The 24185-nt window shown below is 47.6% G+C and overlaps 2 protein-coding genes across 3 annotated transcripts in view; one reads left to right on the top strand and one right to left on the bottom strand.

Moving 5' to 3' along the window:
• The window catches only part of tmem120b (transmembrane protein 120B), a 130952-nt gene extending 118434 nt beyond the window's left edge, over nucleotides 1–12518 (bottom strand). For both annotated transcript variants that reach the window (XM_072495186.1, XM_072495195.1), the window contains exon 1: nucleotides 12309–12518. The gene's annotated coding sequence lies outside the window, so the exon portion shown is untranslated. The remainder of the gene's footprint in view (nucleotides 1–12308) is intronic.
• An 87-nt stretch (nucleotides 12519–12605) lies between these two features.
• morn3 (MORN repeat containing 3) overlaps nucleotides 12606–24185 on the top strand; it is a 90954-nt gene continuing 79374 nt past the window's right edge. The window contains exon 1 of the mRNA XM_072495209.1: nucleotides 12606–13019. Coding sequence (XP_072351310.1) covers nucleotides 12875–13019 — 145 coding nt within the window. The 5' untranslated portion in view covers nucleotides 12606–12874. The remainder of the gene's footprint in view (nucleotides 13020–24185) is intronic.

The following is a 24185-nucleotide window of genomic DNA, read 5'->3' as shown; positions in this document are numbered from 1 at the left end:
GAGGGCTGTAAGGACTTTGGGTGGGGGACATGAACTGGCTCTTGGTTGGTATAGATGCTACAAGGTGCCATGGGGATGGGAACGCACATGTCAAGTCGGTATGGAAGGTATGAGACCATTCTGGGTGGGTGGATGGAGACATGGATTGACATGTATGGGGAGTGGATGTGGGTGTGGGATAGATTTAATGTTTGAGAAAACAACTGAAAGATGTCCAATAAATGAAACTTATTTACAAAGGTGATTTTAGCTTCTTTGATCTTGGAACTACATGAATAATTTAAGTCCCTTAATGAAATGACATACTTTTTCAGTTCCAACCCTGATCTTATTAATTAAACACAGGTTGACCTTTGTACTATCATTACCCCAGGTCTGTTTACCAGGTTCACAACCAAGGGTGGGATTCTCTAATCCCGCGGCATGAACGAAGGCATGAAAGGGCCGACCCGACGACTAATTCTGGCCCGCAAAAGGGGCCAGCATGGCACTGGAGCGGACCATCCTGCTCCAGCTGCCGATCCCGGTGCGAACTGGGCGCCGTGGGATCCGTGCGTGCACAGTGGCACCGGCGCCAACGCGCACACGCAGTGCCTTCCTTCAACGCGCCCGCCCCGACGCAACATGGCGCAGGACTACAGGGGCTGGCACGGACGAAACGAGGCCCCCAGCCAGAAAGGCCTGCCCGCCGATCGGTGGACCCGATCGCGGGCCAGGCCACATTAGAGGCCCCCCCCCAGGGTCGGACCCCCCCCCCCCAGGGTCGGACCCCCCCCCCCCCGCCCCAGGCCACCCCCGACCCTTCAATGCCGCGGTCCCGCCGGCTGAGAGCAGGTGTGGACAGCGGCGGCGGGTCTCGCCGTTTTCACGACAGCCGCTCGGCCCATCGCGGGCCGAGAATCGGCGGGCTGGCCGTGTAGAGCAGCCCCCGACCAGCGCCGCGCCAACCATGGCGGCACCAATGGCGCCGATTCTCTGCTCTGTGGAGAATCGCGATGTGGCAGCGTGGTGCGAATCGCGCTGGTCGCAGGGATTCTCCGACCCGGCCCCAGGCTTAGAGAATCCCGCCTCAAGTGTTTGGAATTGTGCACATTTAAATTTTAATTTCTAAAGTAAAAAATATTTCCAAACACATGTGACTAAAAAATTTGATTCATGACAAAAGTGCTGAGAATGTGGAACTCACCACCACAAAGTCGTTGATGCAAATACTCTAGAAGTATTTAAGGGGAAGTTAGATAAGCGTATAGAGGAGAAGGGAATAGAGAGTTATGAATATAGAGTTACATGAGGAAGGTTGGCAAGGGACTTGAGTGGAGCATAAATGACGGCATGATGGGCCAAAATGACTAATTTCTGTGTTGCAGATACTATCTGATTCTATACATACATGCATAAAACAGGAACTTAGTTCAACAGATAACCTGGAAACATAGCATTGACCTGGTGGTGTTTATCCTGTCCTTAATTCCTTCAGACTGCTTAGTTCCCACATGCCCTTTCTTTTAACCATCTGTTGAACATATCTATAAATATTGAAAGTCTCTGCTCCAATCATTAAATTTATAGTTTCACAATCCTCTGAACAAAAAATGTTTCATTGCCCTTTAATCTTATTCGAGGAAACCTTATTATAGGAAACATCTGTTTCTTTATACCCTGTCATCATCATTCGGAACTTTAAATGCCTCATCAAATCACTATGTCATGTCCTACATTCAATTTTAAAACATCAAAGGTTTCTAGTGGTTAGCATAGTTGCTTCACAGCTCCAGGGTCTCATGTTCGATTCACGGTTTGGGTCACGTTCTGTGCAGAGTCTGCACGTTCTCCCCGTGTCTGCATGGGTTTCCTCCGGGTGCTCCGGTTTCCTCCCACAGTCCAAAGATGTGCAGGTTAGGTGGATTGGTCATGCTAAATTGCCCTTAGTGTTCAAAAAGGTTGGGTGGGGTTACTGGGTTACGGGGATAGGGTGGAGGGGTGGGCTTGGGTGGGGTGCTCTTTCCAAGGGCCGGTGCAGACTCGATGGGCTGAATGGCCTCCTTCTGCACTGTAAATTCTATGATTTGAGATGATTCTTTCCCGTTACTTGGAAGTATCTCAGTTAATAAGCACTGTATCCACTATTGCTTCAACATTCTGCTTTTTGTGTGGAACTCAAAATAGCTAAATATACTCCAACTATGATTATTAAGGTTTATTATGGATTCATCATTGCACCTCAATTTTTACATTTTATGCGCCTTGCTACAGAACTCTATTTAGCTATTTTATTGCCTTATCAACTTACATAGAAAACAGAAGCAAGAGGCCATTCATTATGATCGTGGCTGATCATCAAGAAGTTCAATACCCTGATTCTGTATTCCCCCCCCCCCCTCCCATATCCCTTGATCCCTTTAGCCCCAATAGCTATATTTATGGTAGCATAGTGGTTAGCACTATGGCTTCACAGCGCCAGTGTCCCAGGTTCGATTCCCGGCTTGGTCATTGTCTCTGCGGAGTTTGCACCTTCTCCCCGTGTCTGTGTGGGTTTCCTCCGGGTACTCTGGTTTCCTCCCACAGGTCCTGAAAGACGTGCTGTTAGGTAATTTGGACATTCTGAATTCTCCCTCTGTGTACCTGAACAGGTGCTGGAATGTGGCGACCAGGGGCTTTTCAGAGTAACTTCATTGCAGTGTTAATGTTAGCCTACTTGACTGGGATTACAGCGCTGATGACCTGGGTTTGAATCCCAGCCCTGGGTCACTGTCTGTGTGGAGTTTGCACATTCTCCCCATGTCTGCGTGGGTTTCACCCCCACAACCCAAAGATGTGCGGTTAGATGGATTGGCCATGCTAAATTGCCCCTTAATTGGAAAAAAAATAATTGGGAACTCCAAATATTAAAAAAATGTAAGCCCTCTTGTGACAATAAAGATTATTATTATAATTCCTTTGTGAATTACAAAACAGGATTTTAATTAGGTTTTGGAGAGAATTGATGAAGATAATGAAGTTTATGTTGTATATATTGTACAGCAAAGGGTTAACTCGATTAAGAGTTTTTATTATTTTTATTTATACTGACCGTGTGCAAAATAAACTGTTACGGTGTCACTCACAGAGATGATGTCTAAGTAGCATCTCAGAGGGCTGTTCTCACTGTATGTTTTCCGTAGTTAACCGTTGTAAATATTAACATGTAAACAAATGTTATTTTGAACAAAGACCATCGCCTCCAGCAAGATCTCTTCTAAAATAAAAAGCTAACAAATTCCGACACAAACCTATCATAATCCAAGACATGGACTTTCAAAAAGTCTCCATGTGTAAAAGTGTTTTTCCTTCTGTCACCTGTTTTTTTAGCCAATTACCTTTACACATGGTTTACACAGAGTTGCTGTGATCTGGAATACACTACCAGAAAGGGTGGTGAATATAACTTTCCAAATGGAATTGGATAAATACTTGAAGGGGAAATGTTTACAGTTCTATGGAAGAAAAGCACGGGATTGAATCAAATTGTAAAGCTCTTTCAAATTGCTGGTGCTGGTGCAGGCATGATGAACCAAATGGTGATTCTATATTCTCCAGGCTTTCCAATTTGCCTTTTCATTTTCCAACTAACATTTCCAAATTGCTCGTAATTATCTTTAATATTGACAACCTTCTCTTTTAATGTTAATTTTAATCTATTTATCCTTGGAATTATAGCCCTGATGCATCCTCCTTTGCTTTATGTGAATATTTATTTTGTATGATAATAATACCATTTAAAGATTTCCCACCAATCTTTCAGCCTACCTTCTAGCTTTTCTACCTAGTTAATTTGAGCTAGCTAGATCCCTTCTTACTCTTGCTGAGCTTTCCCTTTTTCTAATCCAGCACACTTATTTTTGATCTTCCTTATCCTTTTCTATTCTTGCAGGGAGCCGAACTATTTTGTTGTCACTATTTTCAAATTCTTCTCCTAATCTCAGTTAATTTCTCAATTTTATTTCCTCTCTATTATGTCTCTATTTCATGGCCTGTAATGCATGCCCAGAAGTGAACAATTTCACTTTGCATTTCTTTTTAAGAATCTTTATTGCCACAAGTAGGCTTACATTAACACTGCAATCAAGTTGCTGTTAAAATCCCCTCGTTACAACACTCCTGTTTGGGTACACTGAGGGAGAATTCAGAATGTCCAAATTATCTAACAGCATGTCTTTAGGGACTTGAGGGAGGAAACCTGAGCACCCAGAGGAAACCCACGCAGACACGGGGAGAACATGCAGACTCTGCAAAGACCGTGACCCAAGCCGGGAATCGAACCTGGGACCCTGGTGCTGTGAAGCAACAGTGTAAACCACTGTGCTACCATGCCGCTAACTCCTTTATGGATTTTTCTTAACACACTCCTGAGACCATCTTTTACGTTCTAGTACTGTGACATAATCCTTTACAAACTCTGCCATCCTACCCACTCGCTTTCCTCAAGTCTCTCATGAAATTGTTAAAATTAGGATCTTAATGGCAATAAGTTCCCAATCCTGTTAAAATCTAAGCCGATCTACATTAGAGCTACTAAATCACCCTCCATTTTAAAAACTCTACAATTTTGTTCATTCACTTTCACTGTACCCAATTCAGACTTCAATTATTTTGTAATATGATCAGCAATGACTAAAAATCACCATTCATTCAGCTGAAAATAACTTATTCATGACTCCCACTGATCAGTTACCTCGTCTCATTTGACTAGTTGGAATATATTCCACATGGAACTTTCAAACCTGATTATATAGCTGTGGTGAACCACTGTTATTATAGTTCCACTGTTGTTCCACTTTACTTACAGTGCTGTATATATTCTCTGTTACTGTTTGTTCCATTGTTACTCACTGTGTTACAAATTGTTGTTCTTCCGTGGCTCCGCCCCACAGGGTGTTGTATATAGTTGACTGATCTGTAGCCCTGTCTCCAGTCTGGGTTCAGCAGCAGACAGGCTACATCTTAGAGTATTAAAACCATTACTTTGTTTCCTACAACTTGCCTCATGTGTAATTGATGGTGCATCAATTTAATACTCTAAGATAGTACGATGGATAAGTCACTCAAACCTGACCGATTGGACCTAGACCCATCTTCCAGCATTGGCTAAGCTGTTTCGAGGCCTACCTCGACTCTTCTCTCTCTTTTTAAAAATTTTTAAAAATATATTTTATTGAAATTTTTTTCCCTGAGCAACATTTTTCCCGCTTACAAAACAAGCGAAACGATAACAGTAACAAAACAGAAATTTTTAAACGTTTTAACAATAATAATAATAATAATATACAAGTAACAAAACCTCGTACTCTATTGACCTATACTCAACTGAGGCTCCTCCCTCCGCCCCCCCCCCCCCCCCCCCCCCCCGGGTTGCTGCTGCTGGTCATCCGTCTTCCCTCTAACGTTCCCCTAGGTAGTCGAGAAATGGCTGCCACCGCCTGGTGAACCCGACCTCGACTCTTCCACTGACGCAGTCTCAGGGGAGCACAAGCTTCGGGTCCTCAACGCCCAGGTGAGCCACCGAATATTTACCCTCATCAGAGACGCGGCCACGTACGACAAGGTGATTACACTCCTCAAAGGGCAGTACATCAGGGCGGTAAACGAGGTGCACACCCGGCATCTCCTCGCCATGAGGCCTCAGCGCCCAGGAGAATCTTTGGCCGATTTCCTGCGTGACATGCGGGTATTCGCCCGGAATTGCAGCTGCCAGGCAGTAACGGCTGTTCAGCATACCGAGCTCCTGATCCGGGACACCTATGTGGCTGGCGTTAGGTCTGACTATATCCGTCTGCGCCTGCTTGAAGTGGGTACCCTCGACCTAAATGACACGGTGCGGCTCATGAACTCCCTGGAAGTGGCCTTCCAGAATATGGATGCCTTCACGCCCGACCACGCGGCATCCTCGTGGGCGTCCTGGGCGCAGCCATCACCCGATCCGGGGGTCTCACAAGCCAGTGCCACGCGGCAGCCTTCCAACTCCGGGGGACCGTCCTGCTACTTCTGCGGCCAGGGTCAGCACTCCAGACAACGCTGCCCAGCTCGGAACGCGACCTGCAGCGAGTGAGGTAAGAAGGGCCACTTTGCAAAAGTCTGCCAGGCCCGGCCTAAAACGTCCAAATCCCGCCGTGTGGTATCTTGCCTGTCGGGACCGCCCCCTTCTAATACATCATCCGCCTCGTGCAACCCGTGGGAGTTCGCCATCTCCGACGCGACCCACCACGTGCAACTCGTGGGGGCCACCATCTTCTACGCAACCCGCCACTTGTGACTCGTGGGGCCCGCCATCTTCAACACCACCCGCTACCACCGATCAGACCAGCCACCTTCCGCAGCTCGCTTCCGTCACCCTCGACCAGTCCCGGCCCTGTCATCTCAAGAACTCCATGATGACTGTCCGGATCAACGGGCACAAGACAACCTGCTTATTCAACTCCGGGAGCACGGACAGCTTCGTCCATCCGGATACAGTAAGGCGCTGCTCCCTCCAAATTTTTCCTGCGTCCCAGACAATCTCCCTGGCTTCTGGATCACACTCTGTTGAGGTCCGGGGGTACTGTGTCGCAGCTCTTGCGATACATGACGTAGAGTACGTTAACTTTAAACTCTACGTCCTCCCCTATCTCTGCGCTCCCCTTTTATTAGGCCTAGACTTCCAATGCCATCTCTGAAGCCTGACCTTAATGTTCAGTGGACCCCTGCCCCCTCTCACCGTCTGTAGCCTCGCAACCCTTAAGGTCGCCCCAACCCCGCTCTTTGCTAACCTTTCCCTGGACTGTAAGCCCGTCGCCACCAGGAGCAGAAGATACAGTGCTCGGGTCAAGGCCTTTATCAGGTCCGAGGTCCAGCGACTCCTGCGGGAAGGGATCATAGAGACCAGTACCAGCCCCTGGAGAGCCCAAGTGGTGGTCATCAAGACTAGGGAGAAGCTCCGGATGGTCGTCAACTACAGTCAGACGATCAACCGGTACACGCAGCTTGATGCGTACCCCCTTCCCCGCATTTCTGACATGGTCAACCAGATTGCACAGTACCGAGTTTTCTCCATGGTAGACTTGAAGTCCACGTACCACCAGCTCCCTATCTGCCCGGAGGACCGCCACTACACTGCCTTAGAGGCAGATGGGCGCCTTCCTCAGGGTCCCCTTCGGTGTTACCAATGGGGTCTCGGCCTTCCAACGGGAGATGGACCGAATGGTTGACCAGTACGGGCTGTGGGCCACGTTCCCATATCTGGATAATGTCACCATCTGCGGCCATGACCAGCAGGACCATGACGCTAACCTCCAGCGTTTCCTTCACACCGCCAAGCTCTTTAATCTTACGTATAATAGGACTTCCGGTTGCGGCTATGTAGAGCTAAGTCGCACGTTCAGCAGCTCCCACTTGGAACGGACTTTTGGGCTCCTTTCAGGGCCCCCAAAGGCGTTTTTTCGACATTTCCCGGTGTGGGAAGAAGATTGCAATATTCCCCCGACAGTGTATGAAGGCCTTCGATAGGGTAGAGTGGGAGTACTTGTGGGAGGTGCTGAAGAGGTTTGGGTTTGGGGAGGGGTTTGTCAGGTGGGTTAGGCTGTTGTACGTGGTCCCGATGGCGAGTGTGGCCACGAACAAGAGGAGGTCTGAGTACTTTCGGTTGCATCGAGGGATGAGGCAGGGGTGTCCCCTGTTCCCCCTGCTCTTCGCACTGGCGTTTGAACCCCTGGCTATGGCACTGAGAGAGTCGAGGAACTGAGGGGGTTGGTGCGGGGTGGGGAGGAGCATAGGGTGTCGCTCTATGCGGACGACTTGCTGCTATATGTGGCGGACCCGGTGGGGGGGAATGCCGGAGGTAATGAGGATGCTCAGGGAGTTGGGGGATTTCTCAGGGTACAAGCTCAACATGGGGAAGAGCGAGTTGTTCGTGGTTCACCCAGGGACCAGGAGAGGGGGATTGGCGAGCTCCCACTAAAAAGGGCGGAGAGGAGCTTCAGGTGTTTGGGGGTCCAGGTGGCCAGGAGCTGGGGTGCCCTGCATAGACTTAATTTCACGAGGCTGGTGGAGCAAATGGAGGAGGAGTTCAAGAGGTGGGACGCGTTGCCGCTGTCCCTGGTGGGTAGGGTGCAGTCAGTTAACATGACAGTGCTCCCAAGGTTTTTGTTCCTGTTATAGTGCCTCGCCATTTTTATCCCGAAGGCCTTCTTTAGGCGGGCCAACAGGAGCATAACGGGGTTTGTGCGGGCACGAGGGACTCCGAGGGTGAGAAAGGTGTTCCTGGAGCGGAGTCGGGATGTGGGGGGGGCTGGCACTGGCCAACGTCTGTGGGTACTACTGGGCCGCCAATGCAGCGATGGTGCGGAAGTGGGTGATGGAGGGGGAGGGGGCTGCATGGAAGAGGCTGGAGACATCGTCTTGTGAGGGTACGAGTCTGGAGGCGCTGGCAACGGTGCCGCTGCCACACCCTCCAATGAGGTATACCATGAGCCCGGTAGTGGCGGCTACCCTCAAAATCTGGTGGCAGTGGAGGTGGCACAGGGGGGAAGTTGGGGCCTCGGTGTGGACCCCAATATGGGGGAACTACCGGTTTGACCCAGGGAGAATAGATGGAGGGTTTTCGGGGTGGCACAGGGCAGGGATAGGAAGGTTGGAGGACCTGTTTGTGGATGGGAAGTTCGCGAGCCTGGGTGAGCTGGAGGAGAAATATGGGCTCCCCCCAGGGAACACCTTTAGATATTTACAGGTGAGGGCGTTTGCCAGCCGGCAAGTGGTGGAATTCCCACGGCTGCTGCCATGCACAGTACGGGACAGGGTGCTCTTTTTGGGGGGGGGGGGGGGGGTGGAGAGGGTAAGATCTCGGAAACTTACCAGGTGATGCAGGAGGAGGAGGAGGCCTCGGTGGTGGAGTTGAAAGGTAAGTGGGAGGAGTTGGGAGAGGAGATCGAGGAGGGCACGTGGGCAGATGCCCTTGGGAGGGTGAACTCTTCCTCTTTGTGCACGAGGCTCGGCCTCATACAGTTTAAGGTGCTGCACAGGGCACATATGACCGGGACAAGGATGAGCCATTTTTTGGGGGTGAGGACAGGTGTGTTAGGTGCTCAGGGAGCCCAGCAAATTACACCCATATGTTCTGGGCATGCCCAGTGCTGGAGGAATTTTGGAAGGGCGTAGCGAGGACGGTGTCGGGGGTGGTAGGATCCAGGGTCAAACCGAGCTGGGGGCTCACAATATTTGGGGTTGCAGGGAAGCCGGGAGTGCAGGAGGCAAAAGAGGCCGGTATTCTGGCCTTTGCATCCCTGGTAGCCCGGCGAAGGATTCTTCCTGGATTAACGATATGGCGGGGTTTATTAAATTGGAGACGGTGAAATTCGCCTCAAGGGGATCGGTACAAGGGTTCTTCAGGCGGTGGCAACCGTTCTTGGACTTCCTGGCAGAACGGTAGACAATGGTCAGCAACCCGGGTTGGGGGGGGGTTTCTATTTTATTTTTGTTTGTTCACACTGGGGGATCTGAGGGGGTGTATATATTTTCTATGTTTGCTTTGTGTTAATTCGGGGTGTTAATTTATTATTGATGTACAGGGGGGAGGGGGACACGGGGGTTGTTTTATTTTGTTCTGTATTTAATTCTATTGGGTTCCTTTTTCATTCTGTTGTTGATATTTTGTGAAAACCTCAATAAAAATTATTTTTAAAAAAAAAATCTTACGCACAAGGAGAAGTGCGTATTCCGCACGACCCGCCTCGCCATCCTTGGCTACGTTGTGGAAAACGGAGTCCTAAGGCCCGACCCCGACTGCATGCGCCCCCTCCTGCAACATCCCCTTCCCCACTGCCCCAAGGCGCTGAAGAGATGCCTGGGGTTCTTCTCGTACTATGCCCAGTGGGTCCCCAACTATGCGGGCAAGGCCCGCCCACTCATCAAATCCACCCTTTTTCCCCTGTCGGCTGAGGCCCGCCTAACCTTCAATCGCATCAAGGCAGACATTGCCAAGGCCACGATGCACGCTGTGGATGAGTCCATCCCATTCCAGGTGGAGAGCGATGCGTCTGTCTTTGCTCTGGCTGCTACCCTCCACCAGGCGGGCAGGCCCATGCCTTTTTTCTCCCGTACCCTCCAGGGCTCCGAAATTCGACATTCCTCCGTCGAAAAGGAAGCCCAGGCCATTGTGGAAGCTGTGCGACATTGGAGGCCTTGCCTGGCCGGCAGGCGATTCACTCTCCTCACTGACCAACGGTCGGTTGCCTTCATGTTCAATAATACACAGCGGGACAAGATCAAGAACAACAAGATTCTGAGGTGGAGGATCGAACTCTCCACCTACAATTACGACATCTTGTATCGTCCTGGGAAGCTCAATGAGCCCCCAGATGCCCTGTCCCGCGGTACATGTGCCAGCACACAAGTAGACAGACTTCAGGCCTTCCACAATGACCTCTGTCATCCAGGGGTCACCCATTTTTTTCATTTTGTCAAGGCCTGCAACTTGCCTTACTCCATCGAGGAGGTCAGGACCATGATCATGGACTGCCAGGTCTGCGCGGAGTGCAAACCGCACTTCTATCGGCCAGACAGAGCGCACCTGGTGAAGACTTCCCGCCCTTTAGCGTCGACTTCAAAAGGCCCCTCCCCTCCACCGACCGTAACGTGTACTTCCTCAACATCGTTGATGAGAACTCATGTTTTCCCTTCGCCATCCCATGCCCTGACATGATCTCGGCCACTGTCATCAAGGCCCTGCACAGCCTCTTCACCTTGTTCGGTTTCCCCACCTACATCCACAGTGATCGGGGCTCCTCGTTCATGAGTGATGAGCTGCGTCAGTTCCTGCTCACCAAGGGCATCGCCTCAAGCAGGACTACCAGCTACAACCCCCAGGGAAATGGACAGGTGGAGAGGTAGAACGCGACTGTCTGGAAGGCCGTCCTCCTGGCCCTACGGTTTAGAAGTCTCCCAGTCTCCCGCTGGCAGGAGGTCCTTCCTGATGCGCTCCACTCTATCCGGTCGCTTGTGTGTACTGCCACCAACGAGACCCCTCACGGACGTATGTTTGCCTTCCCTAGGAAGTCCACCTCAGGGGTCTCGCTCCCAACCTGGCTGACAGCCACAGGGTCTGTCCTCCTCCGGAAGCATGTGAGGAACCAAAAAACCAATCCCCTGGTTGAGCGGGTTATGCTTCTCCACGCTAACTCACAATATGCCTACGTGGCACATCAGGACGGGCAGCGGGACACAGTCTCCCTCCGGGACCTGGCACCCACCAGTTCCCCACCCGACCCTCCACCGTCTACCTCCATTACCATCGCCCCCGCACCTACACCGTCTCCCTCTCTGTCGATGCTTCCGGAAGAAGAGGACACGCTCCCGGAGTCGCAGCTCTCGACAACAGTGCCCACACCACAGCCGGGACTGAGGAGATCACAGCGGACGGTTAAAGCTCCTGATAGATTTAATCTATAAGTTTGCTTCACCCCCGCTGGACTATTTTTTAACAGGGGGTGAATGTGGTGGTTGTAGTTACACTGTTACTTACAGCACTGTATATATTCTCTGTTACTGTTTGTTCCATTTTACTCACTGTTACATATTGTTGTTCTTCTGTGGCCCCGCCCCACTGGGTGTTGTATGTAGTTGACTGATCTGTAGCCCTGTCTCCAGTCTGGGTTCAGCAGCAGACAGGCTACATCTTAGAGTATTAAAACCATTACTTAATTTCCTACAACTTGCCTCATGTGTAATGAAATGAAATGAAAATCACTGATTGTCACAAGTAGGCTTCAATGAAGTTACTATGAAAAGCCCTTAGTCGCCACTGTCCGGCGCCTGTTCTGGAGGCTGGTACGGGAATTGAACCGTGCTGCTGGCCTGCCTTGGTCTGCTTTAAAAGCCAGCTATTTGCCAGCCAGCATAATTGATGGTGCATGAATAGCAATATTCTCCACACTCAAGTGCGTAATTTGTAAAAATGGTTTACAAAATGCACACGTATTGACCTAAACAATTTTCCCTTTTGGAAGTGCAACGTAAGTTGGTGGAGGAGGGGGCAAATGCAGATGACAATTTCAAATTTATCAGAGTCATCAAGGTCAAGTCCATTTCAATAAGATCAATGGGGAAAAGAAGCGCAACGGGAAAGGAAGCGTAAATTGTAACACAATCCCCTGTCCACAAAAACGTCCAGCTACTTGGTGAAGATTACTGTTCATAAACCTTTTGAGTGCTGTCTTTTGAAACTGCTGAACTCCTCAGGGCTTTAAATGTGTTATTTTGGCATTTAAATTTTTTTTTTAAAAGATCAGTTTTGTGATACTTACGCGTTTAAGAGTGAATATAGTAAATGTCCAATAATTCACATGAAATGATAACCAGAGACCTATCTTCCAGGTCCGAGTTGAGGACCGCTTCATGCCTTTCCTGTTACTTCCTACAGGCGGGGTTATGGCGTGACGCATTCCATCAAACAACTTCCTTTTTAAAACATTTTTTTCAATAAATCAACTCTGGTCTGACAATGTACCTCCGCCCCCATATTTTAGTTTAAAATGAAGACACATCACAAATCACAAGATCCCGACCACAAGGCCCGTCTCGGTTGCTATAGTAACGGGCCGTACGCTATAACACAGGGAGCGTCAATGAGTGCCGGGATTGTTGTTAAACAACCTGTTGTACCGGTGTCTTAATCTTGCCTCGCTGCCGACTTTCGGGAGTTCTTTCTGGTACCCGCTTGCGAAAGTCTGTCGAATGAAAGCGGTTGCATCTTCAACAAACTCGCCCTGTAAAAAAAACCGTGGACGAGTCGGCCTCGGCCTCCCCAGTGTGTGATTCGATCATCTGCCTCCTCTACAATCGGCAAAACCTTCCATCGGCGCTTTAAAAAATGCCATTTCTGAGGCCGCGGAAGCCCAAAGAAAATCGGTGGCATGAGTGGGATAGAAATGCGCAGAAAAACGGTTTAAAAAGCACCGTCTACTCATTAAGTGGGGACGAATATACAGGAGAGTGGCGGGACAATAAAAAACATGGTAAGAACAATGCTGTGCTCGTCCATCCACCCCTCAACATGCAGTACACGGTGTTATATTTTTTTAAGTGAAAAGCGTTGGCGGAAATAGGCTTTAAACGGGTACTGACTACTTTATGTGACTGTACCCTGCTCGTACATAGGCAATAAAAACGGACCAAACCTGGAGCAAGAGTTCAGATGTAATTAACTGAAAGGGAAATTAAGAGATTGAATTTGAAAGACGGAGTAAAGGTTTAGGAAAGTAGTTCTAGACTGTGAGATTTTGATAGAGTGGTTGGAGATCCTGGTAACATTGGTGAGGTGAATTAAGCCAACTGTGGATGCACGAAATTATGGAGCACATGACTATGTAAAACTGGAGGAAATGTAGGAATAGAGTAGGTTTTATTGACGAGAAGAGCCAAGACTTTGAGTTGGAAGTACTTTGGGGACAGGAAGCTAATGCAGGGAAGTGGCAACCAAGTCGGGACGAAATTTGTACAAGTACAAATTTAGTGTGGGACGAAATTTGTAAAAGTTATGGAAAATGGGGCACCAGCAAGGAGAGCATTGGATAGTTGAATCTGGAAAAGTCAAAGCTATGCATAAGGATTATAACCAGGATTGGATGTAGGTTTTTAAAGCACAGCTGGGAGTTGAACAGGGCCCCCAAGTTGACAAAGGCTGTCTCCTTCTATCCACTTAATTTCGCCAGTTCATGCCCCTGGCATCAGCAAAATGCATTTGTTACCTTAATGGTATCCTGACTGGCCTACCCTCTTCCACTTCTATAAACTTCAGTTTATACAAACCTCTGCAGCCCATATTGCAGGTCACAACTCATCGCCCTATGCTCATTGACCTACATCGGCTCTGAATCCATTGATTCGTGTATTTGTCAAGATGCCCTTAAACGTCACTATCGTCCCTGCTTCCACCACCTCCTGCAGCAGCGAGTTCCAGGCACCCACCACCCTCTGTAGAAAAAAACTTACCTCCTACATCTCCTAAACCTTGCCTCTCGCACCTTAAACCTATGCCCCCTAGTAATTGACCCCTCTACCCTGGGAGAAAGTCTCTGATTATCCACTGTCTATGCCCCTCATAATTTTGTAGACCTCTATCAGGTCGCCCCTCAACCTCCTTTGTTCCAGTGAGAACAAACCAAGTTTATTCAACCTCTCCTCATAGTTAATGCCCTCCATCCCAGGCAACATCCTGGTAAATCTCTTCTGCACCCTCTCTAAAGCCTCCACATCCTTCTGGTAGTGTGGCGACCAGAATTGAACACTATACTCCAAGTGTGGCCTAACTAAGGTTCTATACAGCTGCAACATGACTTGCCAATTTTTATACCCAATGCCCCGGCCAATGAAGGCAAGCATACCGTATGCCTTCTAGACTACCTTCTCCACCTTCGTTGCCCTTTTCAGTGACCTATGTGTGAATTTTCGTTTCCCTTCAGTCCGGATGAAATGATCAATCGAACACAGAGTTTCGTTAACATATGTTTATTCTCGGCCGGAGCTAAACCACTGTATCTCGGAGAGTTACAACAGCAAGCCGAAGTTAATACATCCAACAGCAGTTTATATACATTTTGACACTTTCATTTCTGAGAACAGCCCCCTGGCTTTCAGTCTTAGCTATAGTTATCTTTAAAGTTAATACATCCATTCCCAAGGCCGTTACTGCAATTTGTCTGGTGCGAAAGCAGAAGTGATTACAGCTTGCTACAAAAGCCTGTCTTGACATTCCAGCACACAAAGCTCTGTCTAACATTTTATTTTCCCATAAAATTCTATTCCCTCTTGAGCCAAACTCTCATTCCCCCCTGTTATCATTTCATGATAACTTCTAATCTATAGCTACCCGTCTCAGTCTCTCCCATTCTATCTGTACTTCTATCATTTTCTTATGTTCCTCAGCACTTTCTTTCACATCCATTAACTCTTCAAGACTCACTTCATGTTGCTGCATTAACTGTTGAGAAATTACTGCTGCACTGACACTTTTACACAAGCATTTCATTAGGAAGCTAAGCATAATTCTTACAAGTATTACAACTACCAGGATTATTAATCCATGCACCAGGTAAGACCCCCATGATCCGGCAAACAACCAATCTAACCACCCATCTCTTGATATTTCATGCAGTTTCTTAACCTCTTTGCGGATATGATCCACGAGGTGGGTGATGTTCTCCGAACTATCGGGGATGTAGGTGCAACATTCCGAACCGATCATGGCACAAGTCCCACCTTTGTTTGCAAGGAGGTAATCGAGGGCCATTCGGTTTTGTAGAGCTACGGTTCTTATTGCCACCATTTCATTATTTATCTCCGTCAATGCTTCAGTGGTGTCGTTTGCTATCTCCTCCAGGATTTTTGCTATCTTCCTTATTTCCTTCATTGCAAGAGCTACCTTGATAGGGGGAAGCAGGATTCCAAAGTATCGTTGCGTTTTGGTTATTTCTCTCTTTTGTCGCTTCATCATTTGGTAATGGTCGCCTAAATTGGCGAGGTGGTGTATAGAGGGGACGACATACCCCAGATAACAGGATCCCGTCCAATTCTCTGGCAGCCAGGGATATGCCTTGTGGCCACAAATAAAGTATATGTCCCATTGTACGAAGTGAGTTTGTCCACATCAAACCCTTCAGCCATCAAGGAGTACTTGAAGGTACCTGTCCCGTTAGCGTAGGGGACGTCCAGTGTACACCCATAAAACTGAGGAGACGTATATACGGGATAGACCTCGGATATGTTGGCCACCACAAATTTGTGCTCGCATTGACTAGCACCTACAAATATCCCTTTAACCACATTCCTTACTAAACATATTATTCCCAGTGGTCTTCCCATATTGGTGGTATTAGTGAGGGTAAGAAACGGAGGCTGGTGGGATTTGTTATAACTTGGTTGGTACCACATCTCAAAGGTGTTCATTGGATAGCCCCCCTCTTTCCAAGGTCCTGGGGATATGGGGAGAAACTATAAACTAGAAGTTGCCTCGCCGTTAGGGTGTCTTATCATAGATGCAATTCGTATAGTCCTGGGGGATTGACGAGTACCATTCTGGTAAATATACCATTCTACTGTTTCTGACAGGTTAAGCGGAACAGGTCTGAGGGGGATCCCTCACTTAGCATGGGTCGGGGTATGTGTACATACCCAGCAACCAGAAACATTCATATCCTTTGCTTACACATATGACATATACAGATACGTGTTTACATGTAATTCCCTTTTTTTTCGCAGTCTTACCCTCCATTGGTCAACGCATCCCAAGGGTAAAGTCTTATTTTTGTTTCCGCAGCTATAGTCCCATTTACAGTTGACCCGATGACAGGGTAGGTTGCCCTTAGTCACTCCACTGATGAGTATGGTCCGATTGCATCGTTGTACGTAGGCCGAACATCCGTCCGCAGGGGTCGCGTTCCAAGGTCCTTCTCCTGAGCCTTGATTGGTGCATTGTAAGGTGTCACCTCGACAGAGGTGATGAGTCCGTCCTCCCTTGGGGCCACAGGTTCTTTGCTTGGCCTCTCCTCCCGTTTCCAAAAGTCCCAGCAGGGTTACGATAATAATTGTGGCCTTCATCCTTGAAGTGATGTCTGAGTTATTACCTAGGGCTCGAAACAGAGGGTTATTTTCTATTGCATTTTCACAACCTTACAATGGTGGATGTGGATCCAGGCATTTCTGCCTTCCACTTTTATAGCAGTGGGAGTAGTGAGTAGGACCTGGTGTGGTCCTTCCCATCGGGGTTCTAATCCTTTCCTAACCCAATTACGAATCAGAACATACTCCCCCGGATTAATAGTGACAGAACTGGACAAGGGAGGTATCTCCTCATAAGCAGCTCGTACCCATGAATGGAGGCCTTTTAGTACTTTAGTCAAGGCTATCACATAGTTGGCCATTTCAGTGGTCATATGGTGAAACTGTACTTCCTTATGTTTCCCTTGATCCCAAGGAGTACGCAAGGGTCTTCCATATAACATTTCGGCGGGACAAGTCTTTCCAGCTGGGGTTGTACATATTTGGAAGAGGGCAATAGGCAATAATTTGAGCCAAGTGGCTCCAGTCTCTGCCTGTAGTTTTGCCAGTTCCGTTTTTAATGTCTGATTAGCCCTTTCTACCATTCCCGCTGCTTTGGATCGGTATACGCAATGTAATTATTGTTTTATTCCCAGCTGAGTACAAAATTCCTCATTGATCTGTCCCACAAAATGAGGTCCATTATCAGAGCTTAATCGATATGGAATCCCAAATCTAGGAACAATTTCTTGCATTAAAACCTTTACGACCGTGGAAGCTTTTTTATCTACAGTGGGGTAAGCTTCTATCCATTTACTAAATACATCAACAATAACTAATACATGTTTATAACATTGGCATCTTTCCAACTCACTGTAATCCATCTGGAGTGTCTCAAAGGGACCTTCTGGTAACGGGGTTTTACCCATTTCGCAGGGTATTGTTTTTCCAGGATTATACTGCTGACATACTAGGCAACGACTGCTAATGTTTTGCACTATGTCCTGCAGTCTTGGATGCCACCAAGTCTTGAGCAATACATCACCCGTAGCTCGCGCACCACAATGAGTTGCAAAGTGAACACATTTGGTGACCCAGGCTGTTAATGCATCGGGCACACAAGGTTTGCCCTGCCGGGGTGACCCACAATTTGTTTACAGAATCATAACAACATCCCAATTCTTCCCATAGTCTTTTTACACAGGCAGGAGCGTCCTCCTGTAACTGAATGGCGTCAGTGATGGTCGGCATTGGCTTTTCAGAGGGAGACTGACCCTTAGAGCTTTTAGTCTGGCTCATCATTTTTGGTACCACCATGTCTTTTAAGCGAGAAGCCTATTTGGCTTGGTGGTCCGCCTGCCGATTACCCGCGTCCACCAGAGTTTTGCCTGTCGTATGGGCAGTGCACTTTATTACATCTATTTGTTTAGGGAGCATTAAAGCCTGTAGTAATTGTGTAACTAACTGTTTGTGGGATATCTGAGTGCCTGCAGATGTAAGAAATCCCCTGTTCTTCCATAATTGACCGAAGTCGTGTGTGACTCCAAATGCGTATCTGGAGTCTGTAAATGTTTATTTTCTTCTTCTCTCCTAACACGCACGCTCGGATAAGTGCAAATAGCTCGGCTTGTTGGGCGGAGAACGGCGTTTCAAATGCTGCTGCTTGCAGGGTTTCGCCCTGCTGATTAACTATAACGTACCCTGATAATCTATCCCCGCTTTCGCCGACTGAAGCACTGCCGTTGGTGAAAACAGTTAAGTCTACATCAGGCAGGGGCGTGTCAGTGAGATCATCGCGCACGGAGGCTTCCTCTCTGAGGAGCGTCAGGCAATCGTGGCCCGGCTGTGAGCATTCCGAGGGTGGTTCGGAGAGAAAACTTGCTGGATTGATAGTGGTGCAGTGGCGAAATTGGAGCTTGGGATTATTCAGGAGATAAATCTCGTATTTGTTCTGCCGAGCCATGGTTAAATGTTGGGTTTGGAGCTGTCCGAGCAGTGCCGTGACAGAGTGGGAACTGTAAACCACAATGTCCTGCTTGAGGGTAAGGTTAGCCGCCGACTGGAGGCTGTTGTAAATAGAAGGATCTGAGTGCAGGCGGGATAGCCAAGAACTGTCAACTTAAGAAAACTGTCATTATTCTGAATATTGCTTTATTAATTTTAAGAAATTAACATATCTTGTTAGTAGTGCTTTCTTTAATAGAATCGACGAATTCATCTACAGAAAACCAAGAGACAGCATGAGATTGGTTCAGTTATATGTTTAATAAGTTATTGTGTTTGATATTTTAAAATAAATGTTTAGAATTAGCCTGGAAATTAAAACTTCAAACAATGTGGAAGCTGGTTTTAAAAAACAAAACAAAAACAACTCTGATTAAAAGCAAATCTATATTCCAAAAGAACAGATCGTTCAAAGACATTTGATAGCGGGAATTTGGCAGCAATCCAACTTTTACTCCCAGTCCATTTGAGTGACAAATATTTTTTAAAAAGTTTAGAGATGCGAATGGCATCATTCCAAGCTATACGCCTCTTTTTGTCTCTGCAAGAAAATTAACCCTTTCAACAAGCTTTTGTGTATAATCCAGAAGATGTCAAAGACTTGACAAAATCGAATGGCACTTGACTATGTGCTAGCTGAAAAAGGTGGCACCTGCGCCCTGATTGGTGCAGAATGTTGCACTTTCATTCCCAATAACTCTAAAGAAGTTAAAGATTTGGCATTACATATCCAAAAAGAAATCAAAAAACTTGATCCACCCCAATTTATCTCTCTCTGGGATAAAATTTGTGGGTGGCTTGGACACACTGAAATGTCCACAATAAGAATAATCCTATTCTCCTGTGTAGCTGTATTCATCATTTACATAACATACCAATGTGCTAAGTGCATTAAAAAAAATTATTCGCTAAACGTAGGGGACCAACGATTAGAATTATTCAAATTAACCCAACTGTACCCCCAATCGATGAATTTGAGCTGAAATACTATTATTGAAATGTTACTGATCAATCAACTGTTTGACTGTATTATTAACATATTGTATAATTTATTAATACTGAATCAGTAGTATCAAATTTGATTAATTTATTAATTATAATAATTATTTTGAAATGCCTGGTTGTTGGGCCCCGGGGGTTGGCAAGGTTGTATGCTATATTGGGAACTTGCCGGACGGGGAACTGGCACCGTGGCTGATAATCGTCTGGGTAATCAGGGAAATCCATCTCCGGTGCCCCCTCTTTTCCCGGGACTAACTCTTGATTCATCTGTGGGAATTGATTCGCACGGGTTTTAGAACGAGTGCGAGTCACTGGACCTCCTTGCGACAGTGGTGGTGGTGGTAGTGGCGGTGGGAGCGGTGGATAAAGGGCTTGAACGTAAGGTGGAGGCGGTCGTAGTGGCGGTATAACGGTCGGTTGTCCCCTATATTGCCAATTTTCAGGATCATCCTCATCATCTCCCTCGGTCAAGGCAAGGCCGGCCATTTGTCCGCATGGTCCTGATTTAGAAATGGGGGTTTTTGCAAACTTAGGCCTTTTTCTATGGTGGGCACATTCCTTTCTCAAAATCTCCGCAGTCTTAACAATTCCCCCTTCTGTTAATTCAATACCCAACTTTAAAGCGTTAGCCTGCCAACTAGCCAATAAAGATGTATCTTTTAATTTTTGGCAGTACTCCCGCCATAACTCAATCAATTTCTTAGCCGTGGAGCTACGGTTATGTCGCCAAATAATCTGCTGTGCCTCCATAACCGTGGGCAAATCTTTTATCCTCCCAGGGGCCATTTCCCCTTTCCCAAATTCTTATGCAATTCCCCCGACAACTGCCGCAGCTGCTTAGAATGTTCCGGATACTGTTCGCAAAGAGTCGGAAGCGCGCTTCCACTATCAGAGGTGCTATCCAGAGTATTACCCATTGTCTCCTATCCTCGGATGATCCTTGTGGTTACCTACTTAATTTTGATGGCGTTCCTAAATCGCTTATTCAATCAAGAATTTAAACGGGGTTATCCTGCCCCGTTACCCAGTCAGGAGGCTTAGGCAATTGTTCGAGTGTTCTGACAGGGTACGCAACGGTGAAACCCTGTTTATTGTGGAGTTTAAGGCGTCATCCGCACCTGATGGGAAGTACTATAATTTGGGCGGAGTTATCCGTTCTCCGCTGTAGCCAATAGTCAACCCGGAGTGTCGAACAAGTCAAGACACTGTAATTATAGACCAGTAAGCCTAGCATCGGTAGTGGGGAAAATTCTTGAATCCATTATCAAGGACGTTATAGTGGAACATTTAGAAAGCAGGGGCAGGATCAGTCAGAGTCAGCATGGATTTATGAAGGTGAAATCATGCTTGACAAATCTGTTGGAATTTTTTGAAGATGTAACCAGTACAGTTGACAAGGGGGAGCCAGTGGATGTGGTATATTTTGACTTTCAGAAGTCCCGCATAAGAGATTATTGAGCAAAATTAAAGCTCATGGGATTGGAGAAAGTGTATTCAGGCGGATAGAAAACTGGTTGCAGAGAGGAAACAAAGAGTGGGAATTAATGGATCCTTTTCAAATTGGCAGGCAGTAACTAGTGGGGTGCCACAGGGATCGGTGCTGGGACCCCAGCTATTCACAATATATATAAATGATTTGGATGAGGAAACACAATGTAACACCTCAAAGTTTGCAGATGATACCAAGTTAGGTGGGAGGGTGAACTGTGATGAGGTTGCAGGGATCCTACAGCATGATCTGGACAGGTCGGGCGAGTGGGCAAATCAATGGCAGATGCAGTATAATTTGGATAAGTGTGAGGATATTCACTTTGGAAGCAAAAACAGGAAGGCAGATTACTACCTGAATGGTTGTAAATTGGGAGAGGGGAGTGTGCAGCAGGACTGGGTATCCTTGTGCACCAGTCGCTGAAGGTAAGCATACAGATGCAGCAGGCGGTAAAGAAGGCTAATCGTAGGGCAGCACGATGGCGCAGTGGTTAGCATTGCTGCCTCACGGCGCCGAGGTCCCAGGTTCGATCCCGGCTCTGGGTCACTGTCTGTGTGGAGTTTGAACATTCTCCCCATGTTTGTGTGGGTTTTGCTCCCACAACTCAAAAGATGTGCAGAATAGGAGGATTGGCCACGCTAAATTGCCCCTTAATTGGAAAAAAATGAATTGGGTACTCTAAATTTTTTTTAAAAGAAGGCTAATGGTATGTTGGCCTTCATTGCGAGAGGTTTCGAGTACAGGAGCAGGGATGTGTTGCTGCAATTATACAGGGCCTTGGTGAGGCCACACCTAGAATATTGTACACCTAGAATATTGTGTGCAGTTTTGGTTTACTTTTCTGAGGAAGGATGTTCTTGCCCTTGAGGGAGTGCAGCGAAGGTTTACCAGATTGATTCCAGGGATGGCGGGACTGTCATATGAGGAGAGATTGACTAGGTTAGGTTGTTCTTGCTGGAGTTCAGAAGAATGAGGGAGGGGATCTCATAGAGACTTATAAAATTCTAACAAGACTAGATAGAGTAGATGTGGGGAAGATGCTCCCAATGATAGGTGTGTCCAGAACCAGGGGTCACAGTCTGAGGATTCAGGGTAAACCATTTAGGACAGAGATGAGGAGACATTTCTTCACCCAAAGAGTGGTGAGCCTGTGGAATTCATTACAACAGGAAGTAGTTGATGCTAAAACATTGAATATATTCAAGAGGCAGCTAGATACAGCATTTGGGGAGAGTGGGATCAAAGGCTATGGGGGGAAAGCAGGATTAGGCTGTTGAGTTGGATGATCAGCCATGATCGTGATAAATGGCGGAGCAGGCTCGAAGGGCAAAAGGCCTCCTCATGCTCCTATCTTCTATGTATCTATGTAAAATCTCTGACATTGTGTTGAAGCGGGAAACCCAGAACTTAACCACCTTCGGACGGCAGGCGGCCTCTTGGGACATAGTCCAGGTTAAGGACTCTGTGGGAGAGTTGGTTTCTACTCCAGAGAAGGTCAATGGGGTGTTTAAAACCTTTTACCGGGGATTATACAAGTCTGAGCCTGCGGAGGAAAACTTGACTATGGTACAGTTTTTGGATGGGTTGGTCTTCCCAGTGTTGGAAAGGGAAACGAGCTGGAATGTATATGTCCACCAGAGCATGCACCAACACCGCACTCACTGTCACATATCTCCCCTGTCTTCACCAAAATATTAGCCACTGGAAAGGTCATCCTAGTGCAGCACGGCGGCGCAGGGGTTAGCATTGTTGCCTCACAGCGCTGAGGTCCCAGGTTCGATCCTGGCTCTGGGTCACTGTCTGCGTGGAGTTTGCACATTCTCCCCGTGTTGACGTTTCGCCCCCATGACCCAAAGATGTGCAGGGTACGTGGATTGGCCACGCTAAATTGCCCCTTCATTGGAAAAAATGAATTGGGTACTCTAAATTTATTTTTTAAATTAAAAAAAAAAAAAAAAGGTCAGCCTACTATCGTCCAACACCATGGTCCCCCTCGTCCTCCCATCAAAACCCGAGTGAAACACTTGCCCCACCCACCCTTTCCACAGCTTTGTCTGATCCCGAACTCTCAGATGTGTCTCCTGTGAGAAAACCACATCCACCTTCAAACTCTTTCGATGGTAACACACCAGTGACCTTTTAACTAGCCACTTAACCCCCTCAAGTTCCATGTAACCTGCCTGATTGGGGACTTCTGGGCCATCCCTCTAATATGACCAGCCATATTCCACACAAAAGGAAGTCTGACAGGGCCCCAACTTGCACCGGCCCACCCAAGATGGATGCCGTCACCCTCTTTAAACCAGTACATAAACCAAGAAAGCCTCATCATCAGCAATCTGTCACTCTCTTTCCCGTCCCGTCCCCGTCCCTCCTTCTTGCCCCTCCCGGACACCAAACAAACAATCCATCCGACTCAACAAAAAAAAACACCCCCATCTCCCCCGTCCCCCAGCAGCAGCGCACCCCTCCCCGATTAACTCAATGCTCGGTTCCAGCAGGAAACCAACGATCTGCTGTCGAGTGCCCCAGCAGCCCATAACACACCCATACCCACCATCACAGCTTCTGAAGGCTTTCCTGAAAGTGAACCTTCGGAAGGCAATGGGTCCGGGACGGGATCCCTAATTATGCACTCAGATATATTTAACCTGTCGCTCCGAGGTCCCACCTGCTCCAAGAAGACCACCATCATAGCGGTGCCAAAGAAGAACCAGACAACGTGCCTCAATGATTACCGTCCGGTGGCCCTGACTTCAGTCGTAATGAAGTGATTGAAAGGTTGGTCATGAAGCGGTTCACCTCCATACTCCCAGAATGCCTTGATCCACTGCAATTTGCATACCGCTGCAACTGGTCCACAGCAGATGTGCCATCTCCCTGCCCCTACACTCATCCCTCGAGCATCTCGACAACAAGGACTCCTACATCAGACTCCTTTTTATTGACTTAAGCTCCTCCTTCAACACCATAATCCTAACCAAGCTCATATCAAAGCTCCAAAACCTAGGACTTGGCTCCTCACTCTGCAACTGGATCCTCGACTTCCTGACCCACAGACCACAATCAGTAAGAATAAACAACAACTCTTCCTCCACAATAGTCCTCAATACCGCAAGGCTGCGTACTTAGCCCCCTACTATACTCCCTG

Source organism: Scyliorhinus torazame, chromosome 1, assembly GCF_047496885.1.
Source record: "Scyliorhinus torazame isolate Kashiwa2021f chromosome 1, sScyTor2.1, whole genome shotgun sequence".
NCBI lineage: Eukaryota > Metazoa > Chordata > Chondrichthyes > Carcharhiniformes > Scyliorhinidae > Scyliorhinus > Scyliorhinus torazame.
The sequence above is the reverse complement of the archived record's forward strand: the minus strand, read 5'-3'. Positions and strand labels throughout refer to the sequence as shown.